We start from the raw sequence: 13,188 nt of genomic DNA, 5'->3' as shown, positions 1-13,188 counted from the left end.
ATACCTTAACCCTGACACGTGCATCAACAATGATGATAAACTGGAAATGCTCTATTTTGGCTCCTGTTGGATGCTCTGCTGCAGGGAATCGTTCACTGATTACAGGGAAGTGCAGAGGAGGATGGGCAGGTTCTGAACCATGAAGAGCTCATACAGGAATAAATGAGTGCAACTGTCACATTCCCAAAGCCTCTTTGTTGGGTCAGTGTAATTTTGATAATGAGCTAAAAGTTCCTGGTAGCCTCAATGGCAAAAAGAACCTGAATTTGTCGCCTTTAGCCAATCAGTGCATTTTTCCTCCAGGGATTGCTGTGCTCATCTGTGCCCTGGGGCTTTCCCTTTTATTTTGCAGCCATTTTCCCTGCATTGCCAGGGCAAATATCCCAGCTGGCCTTCCACCCTCTGCTCCTCCCTGCCCCTTCTGCTTTCTCATGCTTTAAGTTCACAGACCAGGTGATTTCTCTGCCCAAAACCTCTCCCACCTGTATGTGCCCTGAGCTGTCCCTCAGTGCCCTGAAACACTTTTTACTCTCTTCAGCTGTGGACCAGGGCTTAGATTCGCCCTAAAGATTCACATAAAAGTGGATTTCCCCACTGAGGTGCAGCTGGGAAGGACTGAAATCATAAAAACACGATTTTGATTGAAGTTTCCTATATATGAAACCTTCCCCAACAGTCAAACAGATCAGGAAAACCAAGGAGAAGCACAAAAATCCAATTTTTTTAAACAAACCCGAGGTGTCCTTAAATGCTCAGAGCACGGGAGAGTGGAGAAAAAAATTAGTTTAAAACCTCAGAGAGAGGAGGCGGAGAGCAGGAACTCTGCATGCATCTCATGAATGTTCTACTTTCCCCCTTTGAATCCAGACATCAGCCTTGGCCACAGCTAAAGCCTCACCATGAAGGGCCATTCTTTGCTGTTACTTCAGCCTGAAACAAAAGACACTTCAGGAGATACAATCCTTGCTGCCCAGTTCCTTTTCCTGGGCTCTTACAATGGGCCCTAGTTCTTTCTTTTTTTCTTTTTTTTCCCTTCCACACATCTTTCTCTAATTTTTTTTTTCTGTCCTTTTGCTCCTTCTTTCTGCCTCATTGAATCCATTAAGGCCTTTAGATGGCCTGCTATTGAGAAATAAATTTTCTTTGGGACTAGTGACTGAGTCTTAACTGCTGGCAAGCAAGGCTTAACTCCTGAGGGGAGGGAAATTGATGGGTAAAATATAGAAAAAAACCATCTCTGAGTTTGGGCTCTTCAAGCACACTGGTTACCTAGCAGTGCCTTGCTCCTCAAGGAAAAGGGATCACCTAATCCCAGGATTTTTCCCACTTCTCTCATGCATTAATCTTGACACACCGAGCTCTCTTCCTGCTTGTATTTCCCAGCAGATGAATGTATTCTCTTATTTTAGGGCCACATGCCAGGGATTTTTGCACACCTGGAAATGGCAAGGCCTCAAGAGAGGCTCTGCTGTAGGAGAGGTCCTCAATTAACACAAAATTACCCCCACTCAGAAATATAAGCACTGTTCAGGCCTATTTATTTTAAATTTTTTTTTTTATTATTTCCCATCACAGAATTGTTGGCCCAGCTCCATAAGAGTAAATCCAGTGCCTGTGCATGCAGAAACAGAAATCCAAATCTCACTTGATTCTCTACCTCAGCTTATATCCCACAAGTAGCAAAAGACATATTAGCTCCCCTTATTAGGGTTTTTTCTGCTGTGTGACTCAGGGCCTGGAGACAGCTACGGAAATTCTGTGACTTTTTCTGGCTGCTGTCACAGACTTGCTGCAAATCTTGGGCAGAAGAGATAGGCTCCAAGCCTTACAGAGAGGTCAGCAAATAAATCCAACCAGCTTGAAGCTTAAAAAGATGTTGTTCTTTGGAGAAACCATTGCAACTTACTGCTTGGTATTTGAAATTCTTTGTTTCAGGCAGGAAAAAGATCACATTTGCAAAGGACAGATATAGGGCTGAGTTATTTGGTTCCCCTCTTTACATTTTATGATTTTCCTATTATCAAAATATTATGAATAACAATAAGATTGAACACAACTGGGGGACACATTGTGGTGTGGTAGATTATATCAATGCCACCAAAGCCCAGTTCAAACCAAAACAGCTGAAATTCATTTCAGAACCAGGACAAAAAACCTTGGGGAAAAAAAAACCCAAACCTTCAAAGTTCTGAGAGTGACAGAAATCATTCACAATATAAAGAAATATGAGCTGCAAATGTGTGGGGGGTGCAAAAATAACTTTTTATGTCTGGATAATGAAGTTTTCTGGGGATGTGCATCCATGAACCATCCCCTGCTCCCATTCAGGGGGAGGAGGGAGCAAAGCTATAAAAACAGAGCCAAAGGGGAATATTTGGAGTTCAATAGTGAGAGGTGACACCACACTCAGCCAGCAGGGCCTGGGAACTCCTATTTTGCATTTTAAATAGTTCACAAAAATTCTGGGCGTTTTCCTCAACAGCAAAATGACAAATAAATTATAACCAAAAGTTTACTACAGTTGCAGCTTTATTTTATATCTTTAATTCATTGTTGCGCAGTGTAGAGCTTAATTTGTTGGAATAAACTCCCAACAGGTCAGGTGTCTATTTTATACTGAATTATTCAGAACTGCAGCCTGGGACAGGTGGTCCTCAAAAGCATCATAAAAAAAAAAAAAAAAAAAAAAAAAACAGAAAAAAACTACCTTTAGTGACACCTTGTTAAATGTGACTGTGAATTAAGGATTTTTTAGTACATTTCCTTGGCCACCTCAATTATTCATTACAAATGGTCCAGTTTTTTCCTGCCCATCACAGATTAACAATAATGCCAAAACCCCTTTTCAGAACATTTTCTGTTATTGTTAACAGCATTCTATGTCAAGATGTCCCAGCCAACAGGCTGTACCTGTTCTCTTTCATCTCTGGGTTTTTGACAGATATAATTAATGCAGACTTCCAGAAATTTCCTGCCACTTCCCTGGCCCTTCAGTGCCTCCAGCTCAGCAAATCAAAGCGATCCATGGCACTGATCACCAAGGGAGGAGCAGAGCAGCATTGCAAAGGACAGCAGCCGTGCAGGCAGAAAATGAATTTCAGGGAATCACGGAATAATTAAGGCTGGAAAAGACCAACCCTTAACCCAGCTCTGCCAAAGCCACCGCTGTCCCCAAGTGCCACATCCACGTGTCCTTGGAATGCTTCCAGGCATGGTGATTAAACCACTGCCCTGGGAGCCTCTTCCTGTGCCTCATCACCTTTCCAGGGGAGAAATTTTTCCCGGTATCCAACCTAAACCTGCTGTAACCCGAGGCCACCTCCTCTCATCCTGTCCCTTGGTCCCTGGGGGCAGAGCCTGACCCCACCTGGCTGTACCCTCCTGCCAGATCATTTCAGAGAGCAATAAGGTCCTCCTTGAGCCTCCTTTTCTCCAGGCTGGACATCCCCAGATCCCTCAGGAATTCATCTTTAACCCCTCAGACTGATCAGAGCTCTACCTGCCCTCAGCAGCCTCTGCAGGACTCTGGTCTAAGTTTTGTATGTAAAGGTTAAATTAAATGCTCAAAGCAGGAAATATCTGGGGCTCTGAATGGAATCCAACTAATTTTTCTAAATGTAACTTTTAGAGAACATTACAGGTGAAGGCAATGAGCACAATCACAGGGAAAAGAGAAAAAAACTCACTATCAAAAGAGTAAAAGAAGAAATGATGCCCTCATTTGCACATATTCAACCCCAAACCCTGCTTCTTGTGGTACCCACAGCAGCAGAGTTGTTCCTTTGAGAAAACAAAAAGTTCTCTGCTTTGCTCTGGTGTTTGTAACTTTTCCTGTGGGGTTGTGTAGAAAGTGGAATATTTTAATGAATGATGAAGGTGACAAGGACAGTATCAGAGCCCCTTGTCCTTTTATGTTTACATTCACCAGCTACACCCCCCAGAAATCCTGCTGGGTCATTCCTCAGGGTTTACAACGATGAGCTGCAAACTGAGAATGCCCTTCTAGAGCTGCAGGGCAGACCCAGTGATAAATCAGGTGAGAAGTCATAAAGGGGATCCTGTGCAATCATGAATCTATTTTTTTTTACTGCCAGGAGTATTTAATCCAGCATCTTAGCTCGTGTTCCTGTAGAGGGAGGAGCCACATCAGAGCTTTGGCTCATGTGGCACAGCAAAACCTCCCAGCAGAGCTCTCTGGGCTGCGGGCAGCAGAGCATCTGCAGGGTGCAAAGGGGTACAAAGTGTCTGACAGAGCCCCAGTTTTATCAAAGGCTTGATGAGAGCGTGCAAGACATTTGCAAATTTGATTATGACCTGAAAAGCCAAACAGATTCATTTTAAAGCAATATCCACAGCCTCTTGGCTCTGGGTCTATAACATCCCTGCTCCCAGCTCTCACCAGCACCCTCTGTATTTCCCAGCCTCTGCTCCTGGGCCAGCTCTAAAATATAAAATATTGAGAGGCAGCTTAAATTCAACACCTTCCAACATCAGCAGGAAGTGGAAATGTGGGGAACTGAGCACAAAGAGAAGGAAAGGATCAAAATATTCAGAAGTCAGAATCAGACAGAATAATATTCAGTGATTATGGCATGTAGAGGAGTTCCAGGAAATGTTGAAGAATGGATTCCTGTGAGATTTTCCTCTCTTGCAGCTGGTTCTGCACAATGAGAAGGATTTCTCATCACTTATTAACCAGTAACTAGCAGAGAAGTAAAAATCACTGAGCAAGAACTATTTGAGTTTAGCTCTGGCAAAAGAACATTTGCATGTTAACAAGAACCCGTTCAAAAAGACCCAAAATGTCTGAGAATTGGCCTCAGTGTTCATTCAGTCAGTGTGATATTCTAATACTCAATAAAATCCTGGAGAGAAAATATTCTTTTAACACTTCACATCAGAAAATGCTGGCTTGGTGTTGAGTCATAACATGACAAAACCTCACCCACATTTTAATTAACGTGCTGTTGGTGGGATAAAATGTTCTGATAGCAATAAATTAAAAAAAAAAACACAAAAACTGTGGGGGTTTTAATACTTTTGATTCAACTTCTCCTCATCTACAGCACAAAATCCTGAAGCATCTCAGTGCTGATTAGCTCTCATTCCACCTCAAGAGGTCCAGGCAGGAAAGCTAGATTATTTTTTAACTTGAGTCTGTTAATTTAGATTATTAATACAGAAGTCTTTTCAAATCAGTAATTGGAGACACTCAAACCCATGCTCCTTAAAGACACAGATGATACAAAAGCTGGGCCTTGATTTGGGCTGGATAACAGAAATGTAACAAGGTAATAAGAAAGAAATAATTTTTAAACAAAATTAAATATTTTAATGAAGCAACATGTAGGGAATAATTGATTAATGGAGGGAAATTAAGCATTGGAAGAGGTTTTCTGAAGACATGAGCAATCCCTGTCCTTGGAGGTTTTTGAGATGCAGCCAAACACCAAGACAACAGTTCCAAGTTCAGTGCTGAACCTTCCTTGACCAAGAAGTTCCACCAGAGACATTCCAAGGTCCCTCCCAACCTTTACAATTTTATAACTCCAAGATATCAGCACAGGACAGGGATGTGTTGATGCACCCAAAAATTAACAAAGAGCAGGAAAGAAAACTTAAAATGCTTTTTCTATAGCTGTGAGTCCAGCGGGCTCCTCCCTTCAAAAGGAATTGGGCAGAAGTTGCAGAGAGACACGACCGAGCTCAGTGGAAGGCTTTGTTTGCAAAAATTCTCATGAAAATAAAAAATTTAAAGGAAAATATTAGGGTTACTGTTTTCAGCAAGTAATTTAGGAAAAATATGTTGGCAGCTACTGGCGTTGTTCTCTCAAAGTTTAAAGGACGAGGACATTTAGTTAAATGAATAAATGGATAATCAAGATCCATAAAAGAACAGGTTCTCTTCTACCTGAAGATTTCATTAATGAAATAGGAAGATCAAAAAATTAGGGCGATTTGGCAGCTCTGTGTACAATATAGAAAAACTCAGAATTGTCATAGCCAGAAATCAAAAGTATTTTGGAAAAACCAGATACTGAACCAAACCTAAAGATCAGAGAGTGGAATGATAATTTAAATGTTAAAAAAATTAACTTTCTTCAATCTTCTAGATAGTTCTTACCTCATCTTTGGAAGCATTTTATCTCAGCTACTGAAAACTCTTCTCCATGAGGTGGAGATGGATATGATCAAGCAAGTCTCAAAATGCACATCAAATGATGGTAACTGCACTGGCTATTTTTCTCCTTCTGCTTTTGAGTTTCTCACTGAAGGATCCTGCATTTTGCATACATTTAAAATGGGAAAGCTGGCACACAAATACCTTGGGATCTAAGATTGGATAATTCAGGGCAAGAAAAGCTTGAATAATTAAGGACAAAGGGCACAAATCTATTTCACCTGAAAGCTGCCAGAATCACCTGGATTTATTCTGCTATTTCACATCTGTTGGAAGGGAAAATGGCAATGCTTTGTGAGGAAGCGATGAATTTCAAGACCAGTAATGGAAAAGTTTGGAGCATCCTGTTAACCGTGTAGTAAGCACTTCCTCTGGAGTTAAACTTGATGTTAGTCTTAATATATTTAATATCCTGAAATATTAAGTATTTATGATCTGTGGTAGTGCTGGTTGGAGAATGATGGGGTTATTTTATAACAGCTTTTAAGGCTTGGATTCTTTTTCCACCGTGCATTAGAATTCAGAGTAAAAAAGAGGAAAAGGGTGAACCAACCTCCTGAATATTTCACAAAGCACAAGTGTGTGGAGAGGACACACCTTCTCCACCTCACCTCTGTTTCCCCTGTCCTCTTTCTCTCCACTGTCCTGTCCCACAGACACCTCCCTTTGAAAAAGTTTCAAAGGTGATAAAACTTTAAGAAGTTTTTTGCTTTGAATAAATGTATTTTTTTCATTGAAATTATCCAATCCAATTAAAGTATGTCATAAATTTAACAGACTGTTATATTATTATAATAAAAACCCCAGAAGTCAATTTTAAATGTTTCCTGGAAATGAGCATATAATAAATTCAATTTAGTGGAAAGGCTTATGGATGAGCTTAAATATTAATTTTAGAAATGGCATTGGATTTGAAATGGAAACTTCAGCTGAGAAATCTGCTCCATCATTTATATTTCAGAACATTTAATCCATTTATAGCATCCCCAACACCTGAGTGCTGCCTTTGCTTTTAAGCTGGGAAGTTTTCTGCTCTGGGAAGGCAAAGCCATGGCCCAGATTTCCAGAGATTGGGCTGGAAAAAGTGGCAAGTGGAAGAATATTGAATAAACAGTGCATTAAAAAAATTAAAAACAGTAAATGTATGCCCAGGGGAAAAACCTGCGCTGCAGAAACAGAGCTGGAAACAGGAATTAGCAAAATTAGCTAGGACAGATCCCTCCTGAGAGCCACGGACCCTGTGGAAAGGCAGATTCATGGGTACCACAGGGTCTCCTGAGAAATGTGGGAATTTGCCAGACCTGAGGAATTCCTCAGGATTCTGGAAACAGAACAGCTGCTCATGGCAAACTGATTTAAATGGTGCCAGTGTACCATGAGTCTGCCTCTCACAGAACCCTGGTCTAAATGCTTTGAGACCTAGAAAGCTGAATATTTGGTATGAATTTCCTTCTCTTTGCACTTCTGTTGCAAGACTAGAAGTTATTTCTGCTTGTTGAAAAGTTTATTATCCCATTTCTCGTGCCCAAGACAGGCTGCTCTTTCCCAGGCTGACCTCATCAGAGAGGTGGTTATCAAAATCAAACAGAAATAAAATCAATTTATTCCACCTACCTAAAGCTGAGGGTTTAGCTAAGCCATCAGAAAAAGAATAAAAAAAAAAGGGTCAGAAAGGTTATCCACCTTCAAAGCACAAGATCTGGTACTGGGGAAATGGTATAAACTGAAAGAATGGAAGAACAATAAAATCCTGGATGTAAACTCCAGAAATGTAAAAGAAATCTTTTCCAAAGTCACTTCAGCCCCTTCCGAGCCCAGGCTTGCTCCCACTGCTCTGTCTGTGAGTGCATCTGGCCCAGCCTCGCGTGCGTGCACACACGTGCAGCCACAGAGCTTTTCCCTGCACCTCTGGGGCAGATTAAACCATGCTAGAATACATTTCCATCCTCAGACATTCCTTCTGATGGAGAAAAAAAAACCCTGTTTTGCTCAGTTTCAGTTCTTCCCCACCAGCTATAGCCCCTCAGAACACTCCAAAGTGCTCCTTCACCTCCCTGAGCCCGCGTCAAAGGCGTGAGGACATTTATCTTGTCATTCCCTTGGATCACTTTGGCTTCTCCAGATTCCTCTCTTTAGGATTTTTCCCTTCCCTCTAAACTATTCATTTTCATCTTGATGCCTCAGGTTTAGCTTTTATATTTCCACATTCTGTGCTGCTTTAGTGTGTGGGTCTGGGTTCATATCAGGGGATGCTGAGCTCTCTGCACAGAGCAGGGAGACAAAACAATTCCTGCTCCAGCTGGGCACCAAGGACAAATGATCCAAATCTCAGCCCAGGAGCACAAACAGCGTGGGCTGCAGAGAGACAAACAAGCAGGGTGGGAGTGCCTGGGCTAAAGCTGGAATGGGACAATGAACTGCAAGGTGCAAATGGAGCAGAGCTGAGCCAAGGGAGAGCCCCCGGGAGCGCTCGTGCATTTTGGGACCATTTGGGTTCCTCTTGGGTGCAGCCCTGGCTGGGCTCTTGTGCTGCCCAAGGTGGATCCATGGAGGAGATCCTTTCAATAAATCCCTGCTTTATTCTGTAGCTCTGTCTGGTCTCTGCTCTAGGGCAGCCTGCTCAAGGCACCAATCCCTGTCCCTGGCAGCGTTTCTCAGCAGTGATTTTCCCTGCACGGATGAAGGTGGGGCTGCAGGAATCTCTGTGAGTGGGGAAAGACTCGCACGGCAAACGCAGCAGCAGGCTGAGTGGCACAGCTGGCAAACACACCCAGAATCAGCAGCTGGGAACAGCCAAAATGTTGTCAGTATCAAGGATGTGTGCAGTTGACACAGCTGAAAAATTTCCCTCTGGCGTTTTCTAAATTTCAACAATCCATTGTTTCAAACATTTCATTTATGAACAGAGGTCACTAAAACAGAAATAAAAATATCCTCAACCACAACCCAAACTACATAAGAAACATTTGAAAGTTAGATATTTCAATGCAGCAATTCTGTTCCTGGTTTCCTTTATTTCCAGCATGAGAATCAGTGATTTTTTTAGATCCTCCCTCCAGATCTGTGGTTGTTTTCCTCTCTCAGTGTAGTTGATTATTCACAGATTCTGCTCAGAGCTGTGGCTGACGCCACTCCAGGGGCAGCTTCTCCCTCACCCCATGGCTGCTCCCAGGATTGAGTGGAATTCACTCAAAAAGTGCTAAATATTTTTATTTTCCCCCATAATATGCTTGTCTTGGCCCCTCTCTGAGTGCTTTCATTATTGCTGCTCTTTGTGTTCAATCCGTATTTTTAAATTCTCTTTTCATGTGCATCAAAACTCTCAGTGACTCTCTCGTGGGACTGAGAGTTTTGACTCCTGACAGTTTGGGGCAAAATCCAAATTTTGCAGAATTTGTGCACAGAAATCAACACAACCTGGTTTCTTTCCAGTAAAGCTCCTTGCTAAATTAACAAAAATAAAATAAAACCACCCAGCCTCACCTCAGAGAATTAGAGAAAAAACAAATCACGAAACCAAAAAACCACAAACAACTCGTAATTACAATTAATTACAGTTCCTCACACGTGTGAAATTCTCCCGTTCTGGTGGAAATAAATATTCAGCCTCACCTTTCCAGTGGATTTGGTCCCTTTCCAGATGCAGAAATAGCAAATAGTCCAAGCAGCCAGGAGGCACAGGGCGAGCTCCCAGCGCAGGTTCCCAATGTGCTCAATCCCATCGGAAATTGCCAGCACCCTCCGTCTTCCATGGGGAAAAAGAGGGAAAAAAATTATAATATTGAGCTAAAACAGCACTACATGGGAAATACTGGGATAAAACTAAATTAATTACAAAAAAAAAGAGATTATATTATTGAAGAAAACAGCATTACATATGAAAAACCAGGATAAAACTGAATTAATGACGAAAAGAATTATAATATTAAGCTAAAACAGCACTACATGGGAAATACTGGGATAAAACTGAATTAATTACAAAAAAAAATTATAATATTGAAGAAAACAGCATTATGAATGAAAAACCAGGATAAAACTGAATTAATTATGAAAAAAAATATAATCTTGAGCTAAAACAGCACAATGTGTGAAATGCTGGGATAAAACTAAATTATTGCAAAAAAAAGAGATAATACTGAAGAAAACAGCATTACATATGAAAAACTGGGATAAAATTGAATTAATTACAAAAAAATATGTAATATTGAGCTAAAACAGCATTACAAGTTAAATATTGGGATAAAATTTAATTAATTACAAAAAAAAAAAGATGACAATATTTGAAGAAAACCAGCATTACTCAGCATTACTTGTGAAACAATGGGTTAAAACTGAATTAATTGGATTCTTTACTCACTGCTGAAAATACCCTGTGCTACAATGGAAAGGAAGGCAAAAGATAAACCCAGAATATTCCAGGTATTTTGTATCTGGTTATAAATGAACAAATGTTTCACTTTTTCAGGTCAGCAACAAAATTTTAATTTTAGAACAACTTTTCCCTAAAGTCAAAGAAAAGTAAATTATTTGAATTAGTTACCCACACATATGAGCCAAAAATAAAACACTTCCTAAATAAATGGGTTTTTTCCAATTTGATTCATTTTCCTGAAAAAAATTTTGAAAAATTTTCTTTATTTTAACCTCTTAACCTTGAAGTTCATGCATTTCCTTTTTTAATTAGAGCTATAACATTAAAATATTTCTTTTCAAAACCTCAACATTTTGAAGCATCTTAAAGCAACAAATGCACACATAAAGACATTCACATAAGAATTTTTTAACACTCAACCTGAAAGAAACCATCCTGAGAACGGATTTCTTTAAAATCTGTTTTTCAAGTTAAAAAATAAAGATATAAATTAATAAAGATAAAGTTTTAAGTTAATAGATAAATAAATATAAGCTACAAATTATTGTAACCTCAGACTTGTACTCCTCCCCCTCCATATTGTGACTGAAATCAAATTAATAGTTTTTCACTGGTTTCAGTGATTATATAACTATATAATATATAATAAATTATATATTATTTAATTATTAATATATAATATATAATAATAAATAATAATAATAAATAATATATATTATATATAATATATTGTCTACATAGGTATACACATAATTTAATTACCTTTTAGTAGAAAGGTTAAGTATTAAATTCAAACCAAGCAAACTACAGTTAAATGTATAAAAGAATTCTTCCTTTTGTATTTAGTTCAGTTATTGTCTGAGTCAATAAATTTAGGGGTGTAAAGTCTGATCCTGTAATTCCAGCCAATAAAATATAACAGTTAAATGATATGGACTATTTATATGAAAAATATAATATTTCTAAGAGATATAAATGTTTAAATGAAATAAAATGAAATTTAAAAATGAAAAAAAGGAGGAATCTGTTCTCTCTCTGCCGTCACCCAGAGCAGGTGAGGATGAAGGGAAATTCCTGGAGTGATGGAGAGGGAGGCTGGAGATGCCAGGAGGGAAAATGGAAATATTGAAGCATGCCCAGGTTTCCCAGGTGCCTGTGCAGATGCTGCAGCACCTGGGCAGGTTCCACACCTCCAGAGCTGCAGCTGCTGCTCCTGATGGAGGCAGCCACTCATAAAATATGTGCTTAAAATTCCTTTTTAGCTGGGGAACGACAGAATTAACAGGGTAAACAAGAATCACAATTAAAACCCAAAATCACAGAATTTATCTCCACATTTCCCAATTAATAAAGACAGATCTTCCCATTTAAAAATAAAGGGGGGCAGGAAGTCAACACAAACTTTCTGAGAATTATCTGCTGAAATATAAAATTGCTGCCACCTCATCCACATCTCCTCCCCATTCAGGAACTGGTTTATTTCTTCAAATCTTTACTCTTTAGATCTTTATTCTTTAATTAAATATTTATTCTTCAAATCTACACCAGCGAATGTGGGAGAGGAGTGATCCAGCACGGAGCACCCTCAGTTAGCCAAGCCCTGCAAAGTGCCTGAAGCTCTGTCATCAAAATGCACCCAAATGAAGAGAGGTGGCTTTTAATGAAGGGTTATTTTAATCAAGAAGAGGAAGGACATAATTGATACCTGCACACAACATCACTGAGACATAATTACAGACAGGTGATGAAATACATCGTTAAAATTCAAATTCTTCTAAGCTGTTTGACAGATGAATGTGGAATTTTACCCAGGACAAAGTCCACCCTACTAACAAATTCTCATCTAAACCCAAATGAAGTCCTTGAATTCTTAGATCACCCAGAAGAGGAATTAACTGCAAGAGAACCAGGAGAAAAATTGGCATAATATGATATGAAAATGAATAAATAATATAGGACAATAAATAATAAAAGGCCTTTTAAAGCAGTACATATTTAAGATGAAATCTGAGACAAAATATTTATGGTTGGGCCACAATAATAGTGAAATGGAAACGTTTTTCATTTAGCTGTATTTTCACTGTGAACTAATAACGAAAAAAAATCCTTATGTTTTAATCAAACCAGTTTTTTTAGGGCTATTTGGATTTATTTATGTACATGTGAACCTAAACATGAGTAAGGTTCCTTTTCCACAATGGGGGTGCAAGTCACTTGAATTCTTACACCGTTCTTCCCTATCTGCAAAACCTCATAAATAAATGTTCTCTCTCTCTCATGATTGAAATTTCTCACCCACCAAAAGATGCCTTTGCCTTAAGAACTTAATTTTGAATAAAGGCTTGAGGTGAAGATTTTTAAAAGCAACCAATTCCTGGGAGCAGAAAGAGCTCAGAGTTTTCTGGATGCTCTGAAATCCCAAAGAACAGAGACACCTCCTTCACCCACGCAGGACTCTTGGCCAGATATTTCTGTAATGTGTCACTATGGCAAATTAATGGGCTCGCCACAATTAATTATCCCCGCGGGTCCTATTGAAAACAGACACGTGGTGCCAATCAAGGGCAACTGTCAGCACCATAATGAGGACTTAATTACCCTGAAGCGCTGTCCATCGCTTTGGGTTTCCTTTGTT

At 39.6% G+C, this 13,188-nt stretch overlaps 1 protein-coding gene across 3 annotated transcripts in view; it reads right to left on the bottom strand.

Annotated features, from left to right (window-relative positions):
* The window catches only part of SLC6A11 (solute carrier family 6 member 11), a 96,412-nt gene that overhangs the window by 61,773 nt on the left and 21,451 nt on the right, over window positions 1-13,188 (bottom strand). For all 3 annotated transcript variants that reach the window (XM_038148872.1, XM_038148873.1, XM_038148871.1), the window contains exon 6: window positions 9,794-9,926. In XM_038148872.1, the coding sequence (XP_038004800.1) occupies window positions 9,794-9,926 (133 nt within the window). The remainder of the gene's footprint in view (window positions 1-9,793; window positions 9,927-13,188) is intronic.

Source organism: Motacilla alba, chromosome 12 (genome assembly GCF_015832195.1).
Source record: "Motacilla alba alba isolate MOTALB_02 chromosome 12, Motacilla_alba_V1.0_pri, whole genome shotgun sequence".
NCBI lineage: Eukaryota > Metazoa > Chordata > Aves > Passeriformes > Motacillidae > Motacilla > Motacilla alba.
Note: the sequence above shows the minus strand (reverse complement) of the source record. Positions and strands in the feature narration are given on the sequence as shown.